The 24,709-nt window shown below is 39.4% G+C and overlaps 2 protein-coding genes across 2 annotated transcripts; one reads left to right on the top strand and one right to left on the bottom strand.

Annotated features, from left to right (window-relative positions):
• Nucleotides 1-213: 213 nt before the first annotated feature.
• On the top strand, nucleotides 214-1,641 carry LOC306769016 (P2Y purinoceptor 3; the record flags this gene model as incomplete). Its single annotated transcript, XM_079257516.1, has 1 exon — nucleotides 214-1,641. One exon carries the CDS (start codon nucleotides 214-216, stop codon nucleotides 1,639-1,641), a length of 1,428 nt encoding a protein of 475 aa, XP_079113642.1.
• Nucleotides 1,642-3,214: 1,573 nt separating this feature from the next.
• alox12 (arachidonate 12-lipoxygenase) lies at nucleotides 3,215-17,928 on the bottom strand (the record flags this gene model as incomplete). Its single annotated transcript, XM_079257658.1, has 14 exons — nucleotides 3,215-3,394; nucleotides 4,856-5,026; nucleotides 5,097-5,197; nucleotides 5,405-5,526; nucleotides 6,077-6,246; nucleotides 7,850-7,936; nucleotides 9,694-9,897; nucleotides 11,053-11,196; nucleotides 11,345-11,517; nucleotides 14,851-14,957; nucleotides 15,032-15,154; nucleotides 15,228-15,309; nucleotides 16,610-16,811; nucleotides 17,782-17,928. The coding sequence occupies 14 exons, from the start codon at nucleotides 17,926-17,928 to the stop codon at nucleotides 3,215-3,217; spliced, it is 2,013 nt and encodes a 670-aa protein (XP_079113784.1).
• Nucleotides 17,929-24,709: the final 6,781 nt, after the last annotated feature.

Below are 24,709 nucleotides of genomic sequence, written 5' to 3'. Positions count from 1 at the left end.
AAGCAATGTGGTAACAACCCTGACTAACTGACTCATACTTGTCTTTATTTCCAGGTTAACACCTCTTCATGGCCGAACGCATCTAAGATCAAGTGTATATAAGTCTATAACCCAGGATGTGAGGATGACCGAGAAGAAACCTTTACGAATCTTAACACAAGCTACATCCATCTTGAAGTTCTCTCTCATATGAAAATATCGTCGTCCCTCACAATGACATCCAGAGGTGAAGATACTCCAAACACCAGTGCGGCCATATTCCATGATGTCCTTAGTTACTTCTCTCCCTCTCCCTCCATGTCCTCTACCATTCCCACTTCATCTTGCAGTATAGATGAGTCCTATAAGTACATCTTCCTCCCTATTTGTTACTCTTTTACTTTCATCTTTAGCATTACCCTCAACTTTGTGGTCCTCTACCGCTCCTTCCGCCAGACAAAGCGCTGGAACCCCTCTCTGATATATATGGTCAACCTGGCCTCTACAGACTTTATGTATGGCCTGTCTCTACCATTTCTTGTGGCTAGTTACATCATGCGTGACCAATGGGTGTTTGGGGACTTCATGTGCCGCCTGGTCCGATTTCTCTTCTACTTCAACCTCTACTGTTCCATCTTCTTCCTCACTTGCATCTCTGTCCATAGATACCTTGGTATCTGCCACCCAATGAAGGTGATCAGTCTTGAAACTAGGAAAGTGGTTAAGTGTACCTGTGTCCTGGTTTGGATCGTAGTGTTTGCTTTGACCTGCCCAATCTTCCGGTTTGCTCAGACTGGTCGTGTGACAAGGCTAGCAGGACTTGGGGAGAATACAAGTGCAATCAGCAACAACCAAAGCCATGTCATACCATCCATCAGCAGTAATGGCAGCAACTGGAGAGGTGTCATTGAGGAGTACCAGAACTGTTGGGATGATGCCATAGATGAAGAGTTCCTTGATTATGTACCCTATGGAATTATTCTGCATCTGCTTGGCTTTTTTGTACCCTTCTCTGTTATTGCCTGGTGTTACTCCCACGTAGTTCTGACCATATTTAGATCTCTGCATTCCCATCCCTCATCCCACTCAGGTCCACGAGATGGAGGCCTTGAAGACATGCATAGGAGGGACAGAAACAGCTCTGCTATAGTTGACAGAGGAAGCAATGGAGTGTTGCGGGCAGTGGGAAAGGACAAGGGCTTTTCTGTATTCCTTGGTGCTCATTCCCCGTATGCCAGCCGCAGACGAAAATCTATCAAAACCATCATCACCATCACCCTGCTCTTTGCTTTGTGCTTCTTCCCTTTCCATGTTACTAGAACCATCTTTCTCCTGTTGAAGGTTTTCAGGAAAGTCCCTTGTCACACCATGACCACAGTGTCAATGTGCTACAAGATCACCAGGCCTTTAGCTTCATTCAACGCATGGCTCAATGCCCTGCTGTACTTCCTGACCAAAGACAAGGTTGGCGCCCACTGCTGCCAAGCAAACCCCAACCCCCAACAACACGATGGACTTCTGGTGCCGCTGAGGATGATGGGAAAAGCAGAGGGTGCAGAAGAAGAAGGGATGGAAGACCAGATTAACACTAAGGACAATAATGCCTTTCACAGCCTGTCATCGTATACAAACAGAGCAAAAGTTAAATATGTGGTTGGATGAGATAGATAGATAGATAGATAGATAGATAGAATGAATAAACATTGTATCATAGTCGATGATTAAAGATTAATCAAGTTGATGATGTGTGATTGAATGAAGCTAAATTTTAGATTTGACCTGAATTCAACATGAATAAAATTTGACACTTGATATTTTCTTTGTCCAGCATTCAGAATGGGCAAAGAGTGAATGAAGTAGAGGTAAATCTGTTTGTTAACCGCTCAGCCAAACATAAATAATAATAAATGATCTGATCAACAAAGACTGTGTTAAACCTCAATTATTCACTGTTTAGTTTATCATTATGATCCTTTTCTCCCTCCAAGCATCCTGCAGCTCTGCATTAAATGTGTCCACTGTAGCATCTTCATAAACTTTATTTGTGTCAATGCTGCCCTCAGACATGTTGCCAGGTCTGTTGTTATTCAGCATCTAAAAAATGAATCATCTGAGAGGTTTTGTTTTATGTTTAAATGTAAAACTGTTCAGATGTGTTTTCATCATACCTTGTTGCCATGTTTATGTTTGCTGACTTGGAAGCAGGTAGTTCGGTTGAGAGGGGAGAGGTATCTTCTCTGTTAACATCACCATAAGAAAACAAACCTTCTGATATATATATAAGCAGATTTCTTTATCTTTTTTTTTTTTTTAACAGATTTCTGAAAATTGTCTGGTTAAGAATGTTTGGAATAATCTTTATCTGGGAAATGTGGAGTTTTCTTTGTTTTCCTGGAATGACACTGGTCCTGCTAGCAGAGACTGATGGACGTGTTGTTGTGTCACTGATTATTAAAGTCCAGACAACCAAGGTCACTTTGATTCTTTATTTGGAGTTCAAGTCAAAGTTGTGAATCAGGATCAGGTCCTAAATGAAGATCCATGTAAGAGTAAATAAAGTAGCACAGACTGGAACAAAGACAGGACTTCCAGGATCTGGATTATGGACACATTGGAAGATGACAGAGATGGAGAGTCCTCCAGCTGGATCAGAGACCCAGAACCGAATCTGATGAGCTGCAGTTTGTTGTACAGAAATAGTGCAGAAAGTCAGGGAAGGGAGGGAGTCAAGGGGGAGAGAGGGAGTCAAGGGGAAGACAGGAGATCAGAAGAAGGCGGGAAGATGAATGATAACAGGAAGTCATGGGAAGACAGGAAAAGAAAGGTAACACAGGAAGTCAAATGAAAAGTTAGTGGAGGACTGGGAAATCAGGGGAAGAGAAGTCCGATGAAGATAAAGGGCTCGATATATATGCTACATACCACATGGCTATAAAACATCGCAGAGTACAGTTGGAGTGTGCAGGAAGGGCTCATGAACAGCATGTATGGGTTAGAGACAGACGGGAAGTCAGCAGAGGACATGAGAGGACAGGAAGTTTGATGAACGCAGGAAAAGCAGAAAAAGATTCCTGAGTGACTTGATCAGTAACTGTGGAGCAGACATTTCTTCACATTAAAATCATTTTCCATCAACAAGTGCAGAACCACAGCAAACTGCTGCTGAGCTCAAGTCCAGACGTCCGGTTTTCAGTTAGTCTCACATCGGGTCCAGGATCCAGTCCAGAAAACGGTTCTATATAGTGATGCTGTTTTCTATGCGGCTGGGCAGGAGGAAAACGTACTGCAGGTCCAGACCTGCATTCTGGTTCAGGATGTAGTCCTCGATCTCCTTTAGCTTATCTCTAAAGCTGTCAATCACCTCCTGGGCCTGGCCTTCGGTGAAGTACTCCTCCGGGTATTGACCCAAAGGAATCTGGGGGAAAAAAATGGAAAACAGCTGGAAATGAGAACACAAAACGGTACACGAAGAAAAAGGGGTTTTAATGCTGAAGTGAGGTTGTCCATCCGTCTGGCTTTAATGGGATGGTTTAAATAACTGAGATGCCTCTCATTGGATAATTCCTGCAGTGATGATGAAGTTTAAGATGCAACAAATTATTCAACCCCTGCCGACAGCTTCTCCTTTCTGAAACAACCATCTAGGATGACACAACCTGTGGTTGTGGAAAAGATGTTCATTGTTTCAAAAGGGTCAGATTATCTGTATCAAGCAGAAAAAACATCTGAAAAGATGCAGAAACAGTTAAACTGGGTTCAGAACTGTCCAATGTGTTATTAAACACTGGAAGGATAAGGAGGAACCATCCTCTTGGCAGAAGAAATGTAGTCAGAAAGACATCTTGAATGAAGGTGAGCACTTAAACATTTGGTAAAATCAGATCCGAAACATTTGGTACAACGACCAGCAGAAGTCATGGTTTTGTTGATAGTGAAAAAAAGGACATTTCCACATGGACAATGTGAAGGAAGCTAAAGTAACTGGGACTAAATGGTGTTGGGGAGAAAGAACATCACTCACTGAGGACGACCAGAATAAAAAGGCTTTAATTTGTTAGGGAGCATAAAGATTGATCTCTGGAGCAACGGCAGAAGGTCAGTGGTCAGATGAGTCCAGATTTATCCTGGGAGCATCAGGTAAGAAGAGAGGAGGATGCAGTGATGCAGCCACCTGCTGTACAAGCCTGTAGGGGCATGGCGATGATCTGGGGTTGCTACAGCTGGTCTAAGAGTCCAACGTTACCATAATCGCTACAAAATGAATGAATGAATGAATTTCTGGACAGAAATAAAGGTGACATTGCAGAAATGCTTTGAAATGGGTGGGCAGTGTATTATCAACCCAGCAGGTCCTGGATCTGCCTGGGTGTCTCCCCCCCAGTACGATGTGGCTGGAAAACCTCCAAGGAGGTTTCCTCCAAGATGCATCCAGAACCACTTCAGCTGGATGCTTTTAGGCAACATTTTATGTCCTTGTTTAGGAGTTGTCATTAATTTATTTTAGTTTTTAAACTTGGAGAGCAGAGAGGTCAACTCCGGTCCTAAAGAGCCGAAGTCCTGCCAGTGTTAGGAGTTCCCCTGATGCAACTTACCAGGCTGCTAATTCCTTATTCATTTTTAGACTTGTGCACAAATTTTCTAATTAAGTCTGATGTGTTTCAGGTGTGTTGCAGCAGGGAAACTCCCAACACATGCAGGGCTGAAGCTCTTGAGGACCATAGTTGCCCCCCCGTTGTAAGAGTCTGTATTACTGTTTGGTTGTTCTGGTTAGATATAAAAAAAAAAAACATGGAATGAAAATCAGAAAAGTCCTTTTCAGGAATAATTCCACTAATTCTCTGTCACCTTCAGACTGCGGAGAAACAAACAGACTCACGGCATCGGGCTGGGCTCGGCCCAGGTGCCAGGTGATGGCCATCTGCACACAGGACTGGCTGATGTCGGGAAGGGTTGCCATGATCATCTCCATGGTAACAGCGTCCTTGTCTGACGGTGGAGGAAGTCTCATGGTGCAGGGGGTGTTGGGAACCCAAGCACACCAGTCAAACTAAGAACAAAGAGAAGAACATGGTGAATGAAGTGTTGTGGATTCAGACTGACTGTGTGAAAGCTCCCACCTGTCCGTTGTTGGTGGCGGCGTGCTGGGCAGTGCTGGTGAAGATGGTCACAGCCAGCAACATGCACACGTCCTCCCTGCTGCTCAGCTTATTGGCCAGACCTGAAACAGGAGACATCTCAACAATAAATTTACCTTCAATTACTTACAATTACCTGAAATATTCTAAAATGATCTAAAATCACCCAAAATGTTGTAAATTGTTCTAAAATATTTACTGCAGTTCATTTATCACAGAAAATCCTTCATTCATAACCAGACAGATAAGTAAACATCATATGTGACAGCTCCAGGATGTTCTGAACTGACCAAAGTTGGGAAGCTCTGTGAAGCCTTCCTGGGTTATGTCTCTGATCCAGGCCTGGAGCTCTGGGTCCTCCTGAACATCCTGGTCCGACTGGTAATACAGGTTCATCATATCGGAGACAAAACTAGAGGTGGAAAAAGTCCAAATCGGTCTCTCACAGAATGTCAAATCTCAACTCGGGATAGAAGAAATTACTTTATATATAAGAGTTATCATTTAGATATGAGACATAAGATTTCGATATACGCGTACACTACCAGTCAAAAGTTTGGACACACTTTCCCATTGGATTTAATAGGAAAGTGTGTCCAAACTTTGACTGGTAGTGTAAATATATAAATATTTAAATTTAAGGCATAACATTTATATTTATAATATATATTTAGCTTTAATATGTTTGAATATTTAAATTCAATATTTAAATTGAGTGTTATATTTGACAGATGTGTATGTGAAAGTGTGTATATGCATTAAAAAACGGAAAAATGTGCTAAAATATGAGCAAAGTGAGTTTAAAGATGACAAGGTGTCAGCAACAACTTCAATACTGAGTTTTTACAGTTTACATCCTATTGTTGAAAAGGATTGGCAAATCATTGTATTCTGTTTTTATTTGCGGTTTAAACAATATCCCGACTTGATTGAAACAGGGTTGTAGAAATCATGGCGGCTACCTGTAGATGGCTTCCCACAGCATCAGGCTGTGCTCCCTGTAGAAGTAGTTTGGAAGCTGGGAGACTCCTCTGTCGCTGAAGTCACAGAGAGGCTGGAGCGAACGGTAGGTCAGTAGTTTGTATTCCCTCTGAGCCAGAGCCAACAGGCCATCACCACCTGTAGACACAACCTGCACACGACCATGACCACCTGAACACTGAGATGAGTTGTAGAGCAGGTTTTCCCCAAGTCTGGTGTCTTAGAGAAGGGTTGCATCAAAAAGTTGCAGGATAGAAGATGTTTAGGACTGGGCTTGGGCACCCCTGTTGTAATAACTACACAAATTACTTTTACCTTTACTTTTATTATATATTTTTAACAACAAAAAAAAAAGTTTGTATATATGTTCATTTTTCTGCATGCCTTACTTTATTTGTAAAATAGTTGTAAAATAGCTGTATTTCTAATTTTATGTTATTATTCAGGGCTTTCATTATTATTTTTATTATTCAGCACCTTATGTGTCATGAGTTTCCCTGCTGCAACACTCCTGACACACATCAGACTTTTTTAGCAGACTGATGCAGAGCTTGACAACAAAGTCTGCATAAGTCTGCTAATTGTTCATTTTATTCAGGTGTGTTGGAGCAGGGAAACTCTGAACACTTCAGGACTGCAGCCCTCAGGAACCAGAGTTGCCCAACCTTCTTCTAGAGCAGGAGTGTCAAAAAAAAAAAAAAAAGTGTCAAACTCCAGTCCTCAAGGGCTGGCATCCTACAGGTTTTTGTTGTCTCCATGCTCCAACACACCTGACCTACGTTCATAAATAGGTTGACAAGAAGCTGCCGGATCCTTTTGATGTGAATCGGCTGTGTTGGTAGAGGGAGACAACAAAAACCTGTCGGACTGGAGTTTGACACCCCTGTCAGGTTAGTAACTCCATAGGTTACATTTTCTGGACAAACAACATACTTTTTTTTTTTTTTTTTTTTTTGTTAACTGTGACTAAATAACAATAAAAGAGCTGCTTTTAATCTCAGATGGACAATAAATTAATTAAAATATTGAATACAAAAGCTAAACAGTCTTTTTTTTTTTTTTTTTTAACTTAGAAGTCTGCTTCTACATGCATTTTTTTATGAGTTTTATGAGCTTTGTCTGTTTATTGTCACGTATATCTCAGTAATATACAGGATTTTCCTTTCTTTTTAAAAAAGAAAAAAACTTTATTACTATAAAATTAATATTTAATTATATCAGTCGTTACAAACCACATCCCTCATTAAATTCTGCTTTACTTTTATTGATTTCAAGGAAGGGTAGGAGATGTTTCTTAATTATATTGCTTAAAATCTCCTTAACACTTCTGATTGTAGGAACAAATAAATGGCCCAATGCAGAAATAAAAAAAATTCAGATTGATTCAAGCGTGGAATTGACATGCATGTGCACACAATGGCAAACATTCATAGTTTACCATTTTTTAAAATCTTTTTTCTTTTAAACTTCATCAAGTGAAAGCATATGGTCCATGTCACTGTTGAAATGAGTCTGACTAAACAGAATGAAGGATTGGACTGGTGGTGCAGGTGCATTCATCTCTCATCTAACTGGAAATTAGCTGCAAATCCTGTGAAAAGTTGGGTTTGCTACAAATATGAGCTAAAATGTTGACTGGAATTCTACTCTCTGTAGTGTGATGGAGTCCAGATAGCTTGGAAATGACCTGACAACCTGTTAAACAAGTAAATTATTAGTAATAATTTATAATCTTGTGTTTCTGCCTCACTAACCCGTTTGAATATGCCATTAGCGGAGATGAGCTGAGTGCGTCCCCTGCAGTTGATCTCCAGTGTATAGCGTAGGTGAGGATACAGCAGCTGCAGCAGGAAGACACAGGGAATTTATAGGAATATAACAAAATGATCTATCTGCTATCTGTTTCATCAAACTGAAAACAGCAAGCCATTCCTTCACATAAAAATGGTGATAACCCTTTGCTGTTGAAATATAAATCCATATAATAGTTACCTCAATTTCAAATAATTAAAGAAAATATATTTACTAGCAATAATCAGAAGATACTTTGTGAACAAAAACGTGGATTCAGGAAAGACTGAACCACTTCACTGAACCGATGTTTACTAAACAGATAATCGATGCAATACATAAGAGAATATTTCTAGATCTACAGAAATATTTTCTGGATAATTATCATAATTTATTTCTTATTATACTAAATGAATATGGATACAGAGGATTTGTACATCGGTGGTGATGAAAGTTAGCATGTACAATAATACCAATTCAGTAATTCAGAGTTCTTGAAGGTACCACATAAGGTGCCACAGGGTTGCCTACTTTGGTTATATTATTCAGTAAAGATCTACATTTGTTTTGCAACTGTTGCGGTGTTTGCTGATGATACAACTTTATATTGTGGTAGCAAATATCTAAAGCAACCTCTTAGATACATTACAAAATAAGCTTATAAACTATTTGACAATAAATGATCTCTTCTCCACAGAAAAACTAAACTTGTTATATGTGCAAAAGTCTGGTAGCCATAAAAAATGAAAATGGAAAAAGATTTCAGGAGTTATTGTTGACAGTAGATTAAACTGAAAATCAAACATGAACCAAAAAATCCATTATTTGTCAAGTTGACACAGAGAAATTGAATTAAAAACACAATTCAAACATGTTATGTTTAAAACCACAAACAATCAATTACAGTTCTGTCTTAAATTTTATTTAAAATTAGGATAAAATTGATTAACTCAGCAAAGATTTACTGCACATCTGTGGAACTTCTGTTCTGATCAGATAAAAATGACTTTTTACAAAACTGAAAAGACAAATGATTAATAATCACAACAAGCAAAACCATACAAATGCTGTGGGTGACAATTTATAAGTTGCTCATTTTCATGATGAATCTACCTGATGTTTTATTTTTTCTTTAAACAGCCTTTTACTTCAGTCTGGTTCTGAAGCGAAAAAGGGTTTCAAGGTCTATTGAAGAGAGTAAAATGAACAAAGTTCTACAAATTGCAATTCAGAGAATCCGTTCTGAGGTCTGATCGAGCAAAAGTCTGAATGGGTTCTAATCAACACACAGACCAGAGCACCTTTCAAGCTTATTCTACATCTATGTTGTCCTAAACCAAGCATAGCCTGTTCTTACTCAAAGTGGTCATCTCAGTTAGGGTGACCCCGCCATTAAATTATAATCACCTTTATGATTCCAGACGCTTTCACTTCCTGGGCATAAACAATCCCTGTCATGAGCGAGTGATAATCAGATACCAGATACCTGATGACGGTCACTCAGGTCATCTACACATTCTTTATGTTGAAGGGTAAAAGAACAGACACCAGATCTCTAAGGATAAAGCACTAAGTTCAGCATGACCTTTGCAACAAATCACAGAAGAGTAGTAATATCATGAATATATTCTAATAATATGAAATAAGGAAGGCCAGAATATAAAATTTCTACAACAAACCTTTAAATGTTTGCACCTTTTTACAGATCTTACATCTTCCTCACACAGTATTTCCTGTATGTCCACTAAAACATGGTTGGATTGATGTGACCAGAGACTTCCCAGATACAAATTATGCAGACATTTACCTTATAAATGGGATGTGCAGCAGGCAGCTGTCTCAGAGTAGCGACGCACATCACCTCTACCACCAGGTGAGTCCTGAGGAGATGAGACAGGAGCTGGAAAACCTGGAATTCAGAGTGGCGTACCCACATCTTAGCCAGCAGCCAGGCCAAATGGGGGTCACTGGGCAGGAATATGGGAGCGTGTAGGCCAGGGGTCTGATCGAGCTGAGGAGAAAGAAGATCTTCAGACTACTACAAGGATATGAAGCTGTAAACTGGCGTGGTGAGCTGCCAGCAGGTGCTCCATTAGTGTAGCAAGAAGCTGGTTTGGATAGATAAAGCTCCTGCTACAGGCAGTCACTGCTGAGAGCTCACTTTTCTGATTTATGGTCTGTATCATGAACCACGAAGGTGGTCCTGTTCTTCAACAGAAAACACAATAATACTTCTACTAAATTATTTTTAAGTATTCTTGTTTTTACCCTAAAGTAGTTTTCTAACATTGGTTTTGAAAACATTTGGTCTCAGTTTAAAGTGTAAGTATTAGAATTAGAATCACATCAACCCATATTTTATTCGCAACATAAACAAATTTGAGATGTTAAAACTTTTGTGGAAAAGACATTCCATGGAAAATATTAACTCATTTTGAATCTAATGTCAGAAACGCATCAAAGTAATTAGTTCCAGGCTGGTTTTTGAAATTGTACAACATATAGAGGGCATGCAAGGCTTTTCCATTTTTCCCCATCTGGGCAGGTTGGATGGGCTTGGGACGTTATTGTAGAACCTCAAATAAAAAATTTGAGGTTCCACTGCCAGATGTCCTTCCATGTGACTCTCCGCTCCATTGCCTGCTCCCACTTCATCCAGGAGCCATGTTGCCCCATGGCTACTGCACTGCTGGTATCGCTCTTCTTTGAATGACACTTGCTCTTACTCCTGTATCAACCTCTGCTTCTTCCTCCCACTGGTATTGAGTTGCTTTCTAGTTCCCAAGTCCAGTTCTACCTTGTGCCACCATCGCAATGATGGCCTTATGCTCCAGTCAGGTCTCGGCTTGCAGGACTACCTTGGCTGCCCTCTACCCCATCCTCACAACAATCCCTGCCCCAGACACTTTGACATCCCTGAATCCAGAGTACTGGAGGCGTTCCTGTGAACATGTAAACTCCTCCTTGACTGAGCTGAAAGGGAGCTGGCGCTTGTTGGTGTAACCTTATAACCTAGTCTAGATAACAATATTACTTTTATTTAAAGATAATATTATAGTTTATAATATACTGAAGTTTTAGAGAGAGACAATAACCGGCCTTTTGCTGTCTGTTTTTGGGATTCTTCTGTTCTTGTTTTGGTACATAATCTGAGTGAAGGACCTACCTGTATAGCAATAGGTATGAGTCCATTGTCTGGGTGCTGGTACAGGAGACAGAGTGGAGCAGCAATGTACTGAGGTCTACCCTTGATTGTGTTCGTGGGAATCCCATCCATGATAGCGTAGTCTAACAAGTATATATTTCCGGCCTTAACCAGTAGAGATTCAGAAAACCAAGGAACAAATCATGAGGACAGGGAACACTACAATTAACGAGGCAGAAATCACTGAATGTTAAATCTATTGTGTTACATTATGACTGGATTGGTCATAAAACATATTCAGGGCTTTCCTCACCTTGACTTCTTGGTCCAGGGTGGTTCTGGCTGCCATGGAGCTCTGCACCATATCTGCTGTGACAGGAAAGTTCTCTGGCAGCTTCTTGCATCTCTGGATCATCCTTGGGTTGGACCCATTCAAGCACTGGTAACCAAAAAACCAATCCTCTTTCCAGTGCATCATGCAGTACTCTAGAGATGCACACATACTGGTTAAATTTATTTTTGCACATATTCAAGCATTTCGAATTTGATTCCTGCAACATGTTCCATGAAAAGCTCTTTAACCAGCTGCAAAGACACTGTACCTGAGAGAAATCATATAATATTGCCAAGATGCCAGAATATTACTGGGGTTTGGGGATATTTTTCAAAGTATATGGCTATTTTTTTTCAGTGACTACAATGAATGTTGAAAGTTTGTGGTAAGAAACCTGCCTGGGCCATCTCAAAGGAACATGGCAGTGAGGTTGTGAATGACTTTAAACCTGTGGCTTTCATCTCTCTGGGAATAAGTTCCATGGAAAGAATAATTTCACTCTATCATTCTGCAGAAAAGAAAACCTGCTGAAAAAAGTCTGCTCAGAGATCATTGAACATCTTTTCAGGCCTCGCACCACCTCATATGTTCAGTAGACCGTGAAACCAGCTCCAGGATCTTACAAGACTTGCTCCCTATCTTGTTTCCAGAGTTGGATTGGTTCCACTCAGGATGCTGACTTTGTTGCCAGGTTGCAGTAATCCAGTGCTGTTCAGTTCATCAATGCTAAACTAGCTCAAAAACCCAAGTTATGTTTTACATTTCCATGAAAAATGCACAACTCTTATTTTCTTACCACTCAAAGATCCATTTATCTGACTTTTTGTACATAACAGGACAAGATTCCAGACTAGAGTTCAGGCCAGAATCCAGATTAGAGTCCAGATTTGTGTCCAGACCAGATTCCACTGTAGAGTAAAAAGCAGTCCAGACACTGAGCCTTAACTCCTGGATCCATTTAGCCTGTCCAACATTTATTGTTGTTTTATTGACCATTTTAATTTGGATTTGAAACTGTTCATCTGTTTCTAACTGTTGACCCAGACTCTTCTTCTGAGCAGTCCTACTCGGGGCATTCACCTTCAGTTCTCCATCAACTACCCCTTGCGGTTAATATCTGTTATGTCAGATAATTTCCCAAGTCTAACCATATCTTATTCCAGCCATGGTTTTCCTTATAGTTACCCCATTCCTGTCATCATTAGCAGCCAAAAATGCAGTTTAGTACGCCACCAAATTAATACTAATAAACCATCATCTGGTAAGACTGCAACAGGACTTCTTAGATGCCTTTTAAATGTTATTGTAATGTCTGTAATGATGATCATTGTAAATAGTTAACTGAAACCTGATTCAGCAGTGACACTCGTCACTGAGACCTGGCTTAGCAGTGACCCATCCCACGCCCCTTACTCCTGCTAAATGCCTTAAAGACATCCAAAAGGCTGTGTGGTTTGAAAGTAATAACTCAACAACCTATAACTGGCCACCTTTCATTTTTAAATGCAGACATTATCTACAGGATTTGTGTTTCACAGATGCAACTTGCATCCAGCTCTTGACTGAATGTCGGATCTGGGGAAGGGGTATGTTTGAAAAGAGCCTGGAAGCACCGCACCCAGTCCACTTGACCATTTCTCACATTTTCACATACGTTTTACTCGGCATCACTCATGTGAAATTTTGTGTAAATGGAAAAGCATTTTTAAAACTAGTTTTTTGTGCAACACCACACTGTATGATTGTTGAAAACAACAAAAGAAAAGTTTATGAATATTTTTCACAAAATGGCTAAATATTCAACAGGCATCTCCTGTCTTTTCCACATGGTCTGCAGGTTAGACTGTATACTATCCAGAGCATAGGTCAGACAGAAAATGTGAAGGGATACCAACACATAGTCTGCTCAACTAGCTGTGCATATCCTTGCAATGGAAATCTCTCTCTCTGACTACAGTATGACCTCTCGTTTATGTAAAGTCATTACATAACACGTTCCTGAAGACTAAATGAGTAACTATCCACAAAGTTTTGTTTCCTTCTGTCTTTAGGATGTGTATTTCGAACGTGTCTTAATAATAAACAGATCAATAATGTCTCCCTCCTACTAAGCTCAACTGTAGTGGAAAAGTTGTGAATACTTTGTTCTGAAATCAGTACAAAATAACACAAAAAGCTTGCCATGTCAGTTTCCCATGCTACAAGAAATCACACTTGATAATCATGGTACAAACAATTTCTCATGGAGAAATATCTACAAATGAAACGATGCAGTAATGTTTTTGCTTTCGACCCTCAGAAAAACAATGATGTTGCAAAATGGCTCCATGATGCTTTTAAATTTGGAATTAATTATTCCAAATTAAATCATTTCAAATAAAAGTATTCTCCCTTAAATTTACATGGAAACGGTCGGGCCGAACTGAGGTTCACATGTTCACTTTTATTTGCCTTCACTTATTTCTGCTTTAGATCTGGGGTTTGGGAAGGGCTCCGATTGGTCAGGGGCAGATGGGATGTACTGACCTCTACCGGTCTTTATTTTAAGAAGAATAAACGTTCACGTCGTAGAGGAATTAATTAGTTAGGATTTACAATGGGAATAAATCAGCCACTTACTTCCTGAGATGGTGTCTCAGTTTGGATACTAGCTCAAAATCCAGCCACTTGTCTGTCCTGTGTGCATGGAAGTTAGAAACACCAAATGGCTGGACTACGGTACTTCTAGTGTTAATTAACCGAGATTTTAGCAAGTTCTCCACGGCACCATCACACTTTGCATGTGAGGACTTTGCAGATCACTCCACAAATAAGATCAAAACTATTAGATCCAACATTTTATCTCATTGCAATGATAATTTTAATAAATCTGAAGCATTATTTTTACCTGAGAAAACACTAAAATGTTTTTTTCCTGGTTGATGCAAAGATGCTAGGGGTGTATCGTCGTGTGTGTGACTGATCAGGTGTGTCCATATATTTGTATACTTTACTGTTTTTAATATATGTAAAGCAGTATACACTGCTTGAGGTGTGAAAGGAGCTATACAAATAGAATATTATTTGATTTGATCTAGACTGATTCTTGATTTTAATGATTCATTCATTCTTGTGATTGGCTGGTGACCTTTTCCAATAGAAAATATTAAATGCAAAGTCGCATTTTCTTCATGTAGACTTTAACAGGTCAAGCAGTGGAAGGGCCGTGTCAAACAAAGTCCGTCCTTAAACTTTATTCCATTGATGAGGCATGCTGATGTCAGCATGTATTCAGATTGATCATTAACCTAGTCAGAATAATAACACCTCTTCACATGCAGGGAAGATTTCAGTCCTGTCAACATCCAGAGAAAAGCAAACTGAGACACTGTTGTGTTCACCCTAACGGTAATAGAAACTCAATGTTTGCTTTCTCACTAGCAGCAGCAGTAGTTGTAGTAATAGTACTACAAGTAGTAGCAGTAGTTGTAGAAGTATCAACCCACCAGCTATGGGGCTTCTCAACTTCCAGAAGATCCGTTTGAAATCGTCCAGGTCATTCCAGGACTTCCCAAATGTGACGGCAAGTTTCTTCAGAGACAGCTCCAGTAAGCTGAAAGCAAAAGGTTTATTTCTATTTTTTCTATTCATTGTAAAGATAAATGTCTGAATGAGTAAACCACCTACGCGTAGTGTAAAGAATTTTCAAAATCGCTCCTCTTCTCATTGTCAAAACGAACATCTTGATGTAAGTCTGCTTCCGTTGCGGCATCGATACATCGGGGAATCCCTGGAGACCACGACACCCATCTGACACAATGTGATAAGATTAATAGCTGATGGAACACTGAGGATGTCGACTGTAATCTCTGAGATGTTGGACCTGTATGTCCTCTGTCTGTCCTGCAGCTCCATCTTTCTGTGTGTCAGCAGCTGAGGAGATGAGTCCTTCATCACTGTCTTTGCTTCGGAAACAGGGATAAAAGAAAGACAGAAAAGTTTGATCCTCAGTACATATAATCTCTATATACGTAAATATTTCAATCCAACTTTATCTCAAAAGCTGTTTAGAAACAATCAGTATTTCACTGAAGACAGCAGAAAGAAATATTGTACAGTTACCTGAAGATCACATTTTATTTTGAATAAACATAAGATTTCAGTGGAAAGACATACAGTTTTTTGTCTAATTTAACAGTTGAACTTTGTTCAAGAGCCAAAGTGCAGAAATTATTCTGGGTGTTGTCCACTTCCAAGCAGACATCTTGCAAGTTTCAACATCAAAATTAATTCATTTTGACCACTCAGTCCAATTAAGGGTCACGGCATCCCACCAGTCTTTTGGGGAAAAGGCAGGGTACACCCTGGACAGCTCGCCAGCCCATCGCAGGGCCACACAGAGACAAACAACAACTCACGCTCACACACACACACCTATGGACAATTTAGAGTAACCTATGAACCTAACATGCATGTCTTTGGACGGTGGGAGGAAGCCGGAGAACCTGGACAGAACCCACACATACACGGAGAGAACATGCAAACTCCACACAGAAAGACCACTGTTCACCCCACGTCCCAGCTAAAGATCGAATCAGCGACCTTCTTGCTGCGAGGTCACAGTGTTAAACCACTGTGCCACAGAGAAGCCCAAAAATTTGTTTTTATTTCAATTTAAATCAATTTTAATTATATTTTTAATCATTTTGCTTTATTTGTACAGAACAAATTAAATAAAAATTAAATTAAATGAAATTAAATTAAACATTCTTCATGAAAAACGAGATGGCAGGTGCGCTGCAGGTATCCCTCCAACCACTGGTGCTCCTGGAAAGGTTTGCACAAGCATGAAGGGAGGACTAAATCCTGGCGTGTTGGTGTATTTTTATGATTCTTGCCCATTTTTTAATGAAAGCCTTTTAATTCTAACCACTTTGAGTGCCTGGACCTGGATTTTCTCCATTTTTTGATTTAGTCCTCCCTTTATGCTTAAACATTCTTTATGTTGGATCAAACTGGGGTTTACTGTCTTTCTCAAAGGCTGGATTTGGCATTGGGAATCTATTCTGGTTGAAATGTTTGTGCAATCTTCCTTACTAAATGAAACAAAGAGGAAGCATCTGAGTATCCATCATCATGACAGTTGTCTGATTTCTCTAAATCCTGAGGAAAATTTGTGTTTCCTTAATGTAAGAAAATACACAAGGAAAGCAGACAGTTGTGAGAAAAGACTTCAGGATGTCAGTTTTGGACATTTCTTCCTACCTGTGCCTTCTCTGATCTCCACCTTGCTGTCTCCTATAAGCCAGCGGTAACAAGGGAAAGTCAGACCTTTGCCTCCACCTGGAGGCTCTACGGTCACATAGCGACAGAACCAGTTGTCTTCAACCCAGTACTTCTCTTTCTCCAGTCTGACCAGTAACAAGGACCCTAATGGTTTATTGCTGGTCACCTTGTACTGATCCACCTGGTGGACAGAAGGAGGAAAGTAGGATAAAAATACTTACACTTCATCACAGATTACAACATAAAAGCTTCCACTGCACAAACATTTTGACACTTTAGCAAGTGTAAGTTCTTTGTGGTGTGGTTTTAAGCCACCTTTGAGTATGAAAGGGGAAGGGAGTGTTACCTGATGGTTAGAATGAGAAGAAGATGTGACGTGATGGCTAAGGTAGAGGTAAATATGACCTGAGGTCTAGCATAGGGGAAATGTAACTTGATGGCTTGTGTAAGCAGAAATGTGTCCAGGTGGCTAGGGGCCAATATGACCTGAGGTCTTATGAACTAATGGTTAGCATCAGAGGAAACGTGACCCGGTGATAAGCGTAGAAGAGATTGTGTCCTGATTGCAAATGGAGCAGGAAATGTGACCTGGTGGTTAGTGTGGGAAGAAATAGGAATTTATGTCTAGCATAGTTTGAAATGTGACCTGATATCCAAATCCTTTAATTGTCTAAGATACCAGACTTTGTGTCATTTTGTTCAAATCAGTCAGCTGTTTTTCATATTATCCTTGTTTTCATTGTGTAAATCCAGAACTATGTACAGTTTAAGTTGTTTAGAGCCAGATTAATCATGCCCTCTAATCAGCCATTTTAATGCATAAGATCAGTTTAAAAAACATTTTAAACATGCCCACCTCTTTTCATTGGCATTTTACCCAGAATGAGTTAGCTTTTATTGCTTGTATTGTTTTTATTAAATTATTTCATTGTTTTTAATGGTTTTATTGTTTTATCTTCTGATTGTTTTATTGTTCATCTCAATTATTCTATGTTTAGCATTTTGTTCAGCAGTAATTATCGGAAAGTGCATTTATAAATGAGGTTGTTTTGGCTTGGCTGGGCTATCGCCGACTTTGGGGTAAACTTTATGTCTGGAATAATGAATTTGAAGAAGATCATAAATTACCTAAAAAGATTTCATGAACTTACTGCTCCTCTGCAGAAGTCCAGTCCAGGGTTGTCCAGCAGTGTCCGCTCACTTTCTCCCTCTTCTCCAACCAGGGTCACAAAGATGTAATTGTTGGTGCCAGAATAGGCCGATGTTCCAGTTGCCACTGTTACACTGTACACCTCCATCTAAACAATTCAATTCAATTCAATTCAATTCAATTCAATTCAATTCAATTCAATTCAATTCAATTCAATTCAATTCAATTCAATTCAGTTCAATTCATTTCAATTCAATTCAATTCAATTCAATTCAATTCAATTCAATTCAATTCAATTCAATTCAATTCTTCACACCTATCTAGGGTTCGGGTTGAGGGGGCAGCTGCCCAAGCAGGAAAGCCCAGACTTCCCTTACATGGCCACTTATTCCAGTTGGTCTGTGGGATGCCATGGTGTTAACAGGTTATATAGTCTCTCCAGTGTGTCCTGGGTCTTCCCTGGAGTTCTGTCCCAAATGGATATGGCTGGAACATCTTTCCAGGGAGAGGCCCAAGAGCAATCTCATCCAGTGCTTCTCAGTGCAGAAAAGCAGCAGCTTGACTCAGAGCCCCATGAACTCACACTATTGCCAAGGAAGAGCCTGCCCACCCTGCAGAGGGTTTTTTTGGTTGATTGTAATCTCATTCTTTCAGTCACTACTCACAGCTTGTGACCATATAAGAGGGAAGGAATGCATCACTGCTGACACTGCATCAATCCATCTGTCCAACCCCTGTTCCACCTTTCCCACATTCGTAAACTATTCTTGAATTCCTTCACTTGGGGCAGGATGTCTTTGCAGACCCAGCGAGGACACTCTACCCTTTTTGAAGACCATGCTCTTAGATTTAGAAGTTCTGCTTCTTATCCTAATCACTTCACATTTGGCTCAAGCAACAAATGGAGATGACCTAATGAAGCCCATAATCACACCATCTACAAAGAGCAGAGATTAATACTGAGTCCACCAAACATAAATTCTGTTCACAAACGTCATGAACAGTATTAGTGACAGGGTAGCCTTGATGGAGTACAACTCCCACCAAAAATTAAGACAAATCACTACCAGCAAGGTTCCCCAAGCTCTAGCACCAGTCATACAAGGACTGGACAACTCGTTCATGGGGAATTGGTACTTTATACTCCAGGAGCACTCTCTATCTGAGTGCTGTCTTGTTGAATGATTTCTTCAAGTCCACAAAGCACTTCTAGGAAGTCCCATGCCCAATTCAAAACCCTAAAGAGTGTTAAGCGGGTTCAGTGTTCCAAGGCTTGGACAAAGACCTTACTACTCCTCCTCAGTCTCTTTTCTCTAGGATCCCAAAAAAGAATTTACCAAGGAGGCTGAGGAGTGTATTCCCCTGTAGTTGGAGCACACCCTCTGGTAACCATTCTAAAAGGATAAAGAAGGGGGGTCACCACCCCAGGTTACCAGTCTAGCAGCACAGTCCCCCGATGTCCCCATGATGCTACAGAGATGTGTCAAAGAAAACAGCCCAACAGCACCTAGAGCCTTAAGGAAGTCTGGGTGGATCTTGTTTGCCCATGAGGCTATGCCACTGAGGAACTTTTTAATGACTTCAACAACTGTCAGATGGTGGACGCGAATCTTCTATTTGCTATCCAGAAATAATTTTCCCTGCCTTTTCCAGTTGGTCCCCTCAGCATTAGAGGCACAGAACACAGGCAGTTCAGGCTCAATGTCTCCTACCTCACTCAGGACATAGTTGAAGCTCTGCCAGAGACGGTAGTTGAAACTCTCTTCAAGGAACTCTTCAAAACAGTCCCAGTATGCTCTCACAACACATCTGGGCCTTCCAGCCCTTACCAACATCCTCATCATCATCTGCATCCAGTCACCATCAGGTGGTGTTCAGTTAACAGCACCTCCCTGCTCTTCACCCAAGTGTCCAAAATATGCAGCCACACATCCAACAACACGACAGCAAAGTCAACAATGGAACTGCAGCCAAGAGTTTCCAAGTGCCAATTCATTCATTCATTCATTCATTATCCAAACCGCTTAGTCCAATGACTCAGCTTGACTTATACAACATCAATTCACAACAACTTAATCTCAAGGTACTTTTAAAGACACAGTCCAATTCTTTGTCGATTACAAGATGGATTTTTTCTGGACTTGAACAATTGGGAGTGAAATGGTTGGACCCTTTCGGCTGGTCTCTGATGAATCTGTCCTGTTTCTAAATGACTATTTCCTGCTATGATGTAAAAGAAAGGAGCATTTCTTCTGCTTTAAAACAACTCTCCATCCTATGAAGCAGAAATACCAGCAGAATCTTTTCCAACTATGGGTACAAAGAGGAAAAACTCATGGTGGTTCCCAGACCCCCGTGAAACACACAGATAGGTTATATGATATTTTAAAGCTACATGCCCACAAATATTATCCTAGACATGAAACTGTTCCTCACTGAGGGCATCATTCATGTCAGCATGTTTCCTTGTTTGGATTTGAATGTTATCTTTAACCAAATGTGTGAAACAAATGAATGAAAATGAGCAGATGTTACAGCAGATATGTCTGTTTGTCCCTGGTATCTTCACATCATCATGTGATTCTTTTATTTTTAGTCAAAAGCTTTTAACTCAAAGTTTTCTGAGAAATCATATTCATATAGACCAACTGTAAATATTTGTGGTCTGTAGTTCATGTTTATGGTCCTGGTTATCATCAGTGTGACAGTTAATCAGACAGATAAGGACATGACTGTGTGAAAACAGGTGATCAAAAGAAAAGAAAAAATGTTGAGTACTTTGCAAAACCTTATCATGGTTAGAAAATATAAGATTAGTGTGAACTATTCATTAGTCATTGTTAAATTATTAGTTTATTATTACAAAACTTATTTTACCTTAGATGACATTTTGAATCATTTTAACAGTATTTTAATCAGATACTAATAATTTGTATCTGTTGTGTAGTACATTTAAATACACATTACTCTATAGTATTTGGGGTGATACATTTAGAGGGCTTTCTATGTGGAGGTTTCATGTGTATGTGTGGGTTATCTGCAGGTACTCCAGCTTCCTCTTACCATCAGAAAGTTGAACTGATTGGTTACTTTAAATTGTGTGAGCTTCATTAATTAATATAAATAATTACAAAATAAATTGACATAAAAAACATATAAATAAAAAAAAAAAGATTACTGATTAATTACATTTAATACAATAAATATTTGACTACTGGGTGAATTGTTACTATAATGTTAAACTTTTTAGGTGTGACAGTCAGTAACATTAGCATGGCACTCTCAGTATTCATTACTTTATGTACATGTCATATTTGTGTAGAATACTCTATTTTCTGACTGTTTTGTTCCCTGGTATGGAAACCCAGATAAAACATGATCTGCCAGCCCAAACAGTGACTGTAAAACCTGCCTTTCCCTACAGTTTGCTAAAACACTGATGTGAGAGGAGAACAGATGGACTTGGTGAGCAGTAGGAAGGACTTTGAACAGCAGATTTCACTCAGTCTGCATCAAGATCAACATTAACATGATCGGCCACCAGTTACATCTTTAAGCATGGCTTTTGTCCAAATACTGGAGCAAACCTCTGTCTATTCAGAGAATAAACCTGAAGATTTTATTTTCACATTTGACCTGATTTATTTAAATGGAAAAAAAATATGAAGAGGCAACTCATAATCACTTTCAGTTCAGATGTTAAACAGGTCAGAAAGCAACTATTTACCTTCCCCTAGAGCTGTTCACAGAACTGAGAGTCAGCCTCCAAAGTGCTCCTGGTCCTGGTGTTGGTGCTGCTCCTGGTTCCAACCCTTGCTCTAGTTCTGCTCCCAGTTCTGACAGATGTTTGTTGTCTATCGTTGACAGCATCTGTCATGCTACAGTGTAGGGATCATTTCCTCCTGACTGTGAAGTCTTTGTCCAACCTCAGGTCACACACATAAATTGTGTGTGGGTGTGTGTGTGGGTGGAATGCAAACAGGAAGTTGTTTTATTCATTCCCTAAAAGAAAGGTATACTAATTACTGGGGAAAAGCTATTTAAGACTTTACTGGGAATCAAGGGGATAAAGAGTCTGTTTAATTTTCTTACCAAAAAAAAGTTTGTTGTCTTTTCAGATGAAAGGGTTTATGGTAGATCTCAGCTAATTAAAATATTCACGGCCCAGTTTGGGGATTAAAATGTAGAACAAATCATCTTAATGTGTCTCTTGCACAGAGACTGTATATTGAAGATAAACGGAGCCTCCATGATGTTACCAACAGGTTTCTGAAGAGCTGAACCGAAGCCTTGTGGGCGATTCCCTTCTTTGCCATCTTGGCAGCGTCATACGTACTTTCACTACAAAAATGGGCAAAGATGGTTGGTGGTTTATTCAATCATGGGTTATTCCATTATAGAATAAATGGAACAAACCATTGTTTACATTGCAATAAATGCCAACATGGCACGCTTGCCACATAATGCTTAGCAGCAATTATTTCCAAATCGCTCTTACATCAGGACAGTCTATGAGGCTGCCCTGAAAGTTTTAGATGTGTCCTTGCTCGAACACACCAGACTGAGAACAATGAGTTGCTGTGCAGAACATCATAGGGGATTTTTTTTGTCAGGTTAAAGCAGGGACAGAGTACACCATTAAACTGTGACCCTAGTAGAACAGTATTGAGTAGCTGTGATATAGACGTAGTTTAGGACTTCTGGCAAGATGGTAAAGTGGGCACACACTCAACCCCAAACTGCTTTATTAAAACTTACCCTTTACCTGTTATACCACTGCATGAGAAGTCCTGCACAACAACCCTTTATGACAGCAATGAAATAAGAGGTTTGTAAAGAATGTCAATCTTTAATGACAAATTTCCCTGCTTTAAAGAGTGCTAGCTCTACCCATTCCAATGTAGCACCAACCATGACGTAAAAAATGTCTCTGGTATGAGAGGACAACTGAATACAACTAATGGAGTTTCCACCTATAAAAAACAGGTGATGGAGACTGAGCTTTATTTGGGCGCTGTTTCAGCTGACAGCAAGGTGGATGAGTTTGGAAGACTGAAGTTCACAAATGTTTGCAGAGTTGAACTCTAAAAATCTAAAATGGCCTGAACGACCTGAAAGAAAAACCTTTGGAACCAGAAAAATATAAACACAGATGGAACCTGAGGCTGTTTGGTCTCAAGGAACAAGATGGAGAACATTTCAGACAAACAGTGGAAAAGTGTCTCTCAAAGATCTTACCACAATGTACAGTCCAAACAGAAGAGTGGACACAATCTATCAAAAGGAAAGAAAGAGGCCGTCAGGGAATACTGCAGTTCACATTGAGACACAGTCTGGAAGGTAACAAAGAATTCTGCTGTGTGTAAAGAACAGGGCTTTTGCTTTGGACAGGACTTCTTCAAATGAGACCAGCAGGCTAGAAAGGAACTAAGGCCAAACTTTGAAAAGCCAGATCTCAGGTAACAATGGCCTTCTAGTCATCTTGCAGTCATTGATGGCCGAGCGATCAAAGTGTTACCACCTCCATGGAACAATAGTGGTCTTTATGCCTCATTGTCATTGATACAACAAAATTTCATCAATATAACCTGCCCAAGAATGGACAACATACACAGACATAGATAAGATCAGGCAGACGGAGGTAGCAGCTTCACATGTCACACTTTTTTTTTCCACTGATACAAATCTCATAAAAAGTGTGTTTACTTTGATTATGTGTCATAACTTCTAGTAGCTTTAGTTGTAACACTGTTTTCAAATGTGAACTTTGTTGTACTCCCTTTTTTTTTACTTTTTCAACTTTTTTTTTTACTTGTTTTTTTTCTTTTTTTAAATTTTTAAAAAAAACATTTTTGAACATTTTTTACTGCTTGTTTTTGCACCACAAACAGATACTGACTGTAATTTATTTACTTTGTAGAGGACTTGTTTTGTTTTTACCATTGGCTCACATGTGTTTCATCTCACCAAGGTTTGAGTGAACCTCATTATTTTTTGTTTGTCCTGCACATGTTAACTGATAATAAAGCTGACTTTGACTTTGACTATATTTGGGACAAAATGAGAGACTTGAGAAAATGAGACTGTTGCGCACACACACAAATGAGGAAATAGAAAACCCAACTTTTCAGCTTTTAGACACCTGAATGACAACCACACCTCCATTCCTTAAGTCTGATTTAAAAAAAAAAAGAAAAAAAAAGACAAGATAAAAAAAAAACCTCTGTAATGCCTGTGAGACTTTAAAGATATGTGAAGGTGACTAATTCCTTTATGTCTACAATTTATGTTTATTTATTATTATTTTATTATAATTGCTATTATCATTTTATTAACTTTTTCTTCATTTTCTAGTACCTTTTGTTGCAATTATTCTTTAAGATTTTATTTTATAGTTCTGTGTGCCTTATAAATGTACATATTGCAGTTTAGTATAAATATATATGCTACAAGGACTTGAACAGCTTACAGTGTGTTCAATATAAAATTAATAAATAAAAATAAAAAAGTACTTTACGTGCTGCATTCAGGTAACCTTGGACATCTGAGGTTTCTTTGGGTAAAGCTCAGTTACCAAAAAATAACAATTGAAAGTAGATTATTTGGGCTGTTACTGTAGCCAAGCGGATTCAACAGTCTGTAACTAGAATAATAGTTAGATAAAATTTTGTGGGGAAATGGCCCTTTAAAAAAACTAAATCTCATTCATTACATTTTCTCTGACCACATTTCCTGATATAAACTAAGAAATGCGCGTGACCCTTAATTGGACTAAGAAAATGAATGAATGTATGAATGAATGAATGAATGAATGAATACTAGTTTAGTGGAATAAAAACCGACTGAAATCCAGGTTTCGTTTCTGATCGCGGACTTTTTTTCTCCACAGAATCACAACATGATGACGCATAAAGAATGCGACAGGAAGA

The sequence above is a fragment of the Telmatherina bonti genome (assembly GCF_933228915.1).
Source record: "Telmatherina bonti genome assembly, chromosome: 18".
Lineage (NCBI taxonomy): Eukaryota > Metazoa > Chordata > Actinopteri > Atheriniformes > Telmatherinidae > Telmatherina > Telmatherina bonti.
The sequence above is the reverse complement of the archived record's forward strand: the minus strand, read 5'-3'. Positions and strand labels throughout refer to the sequence as shown.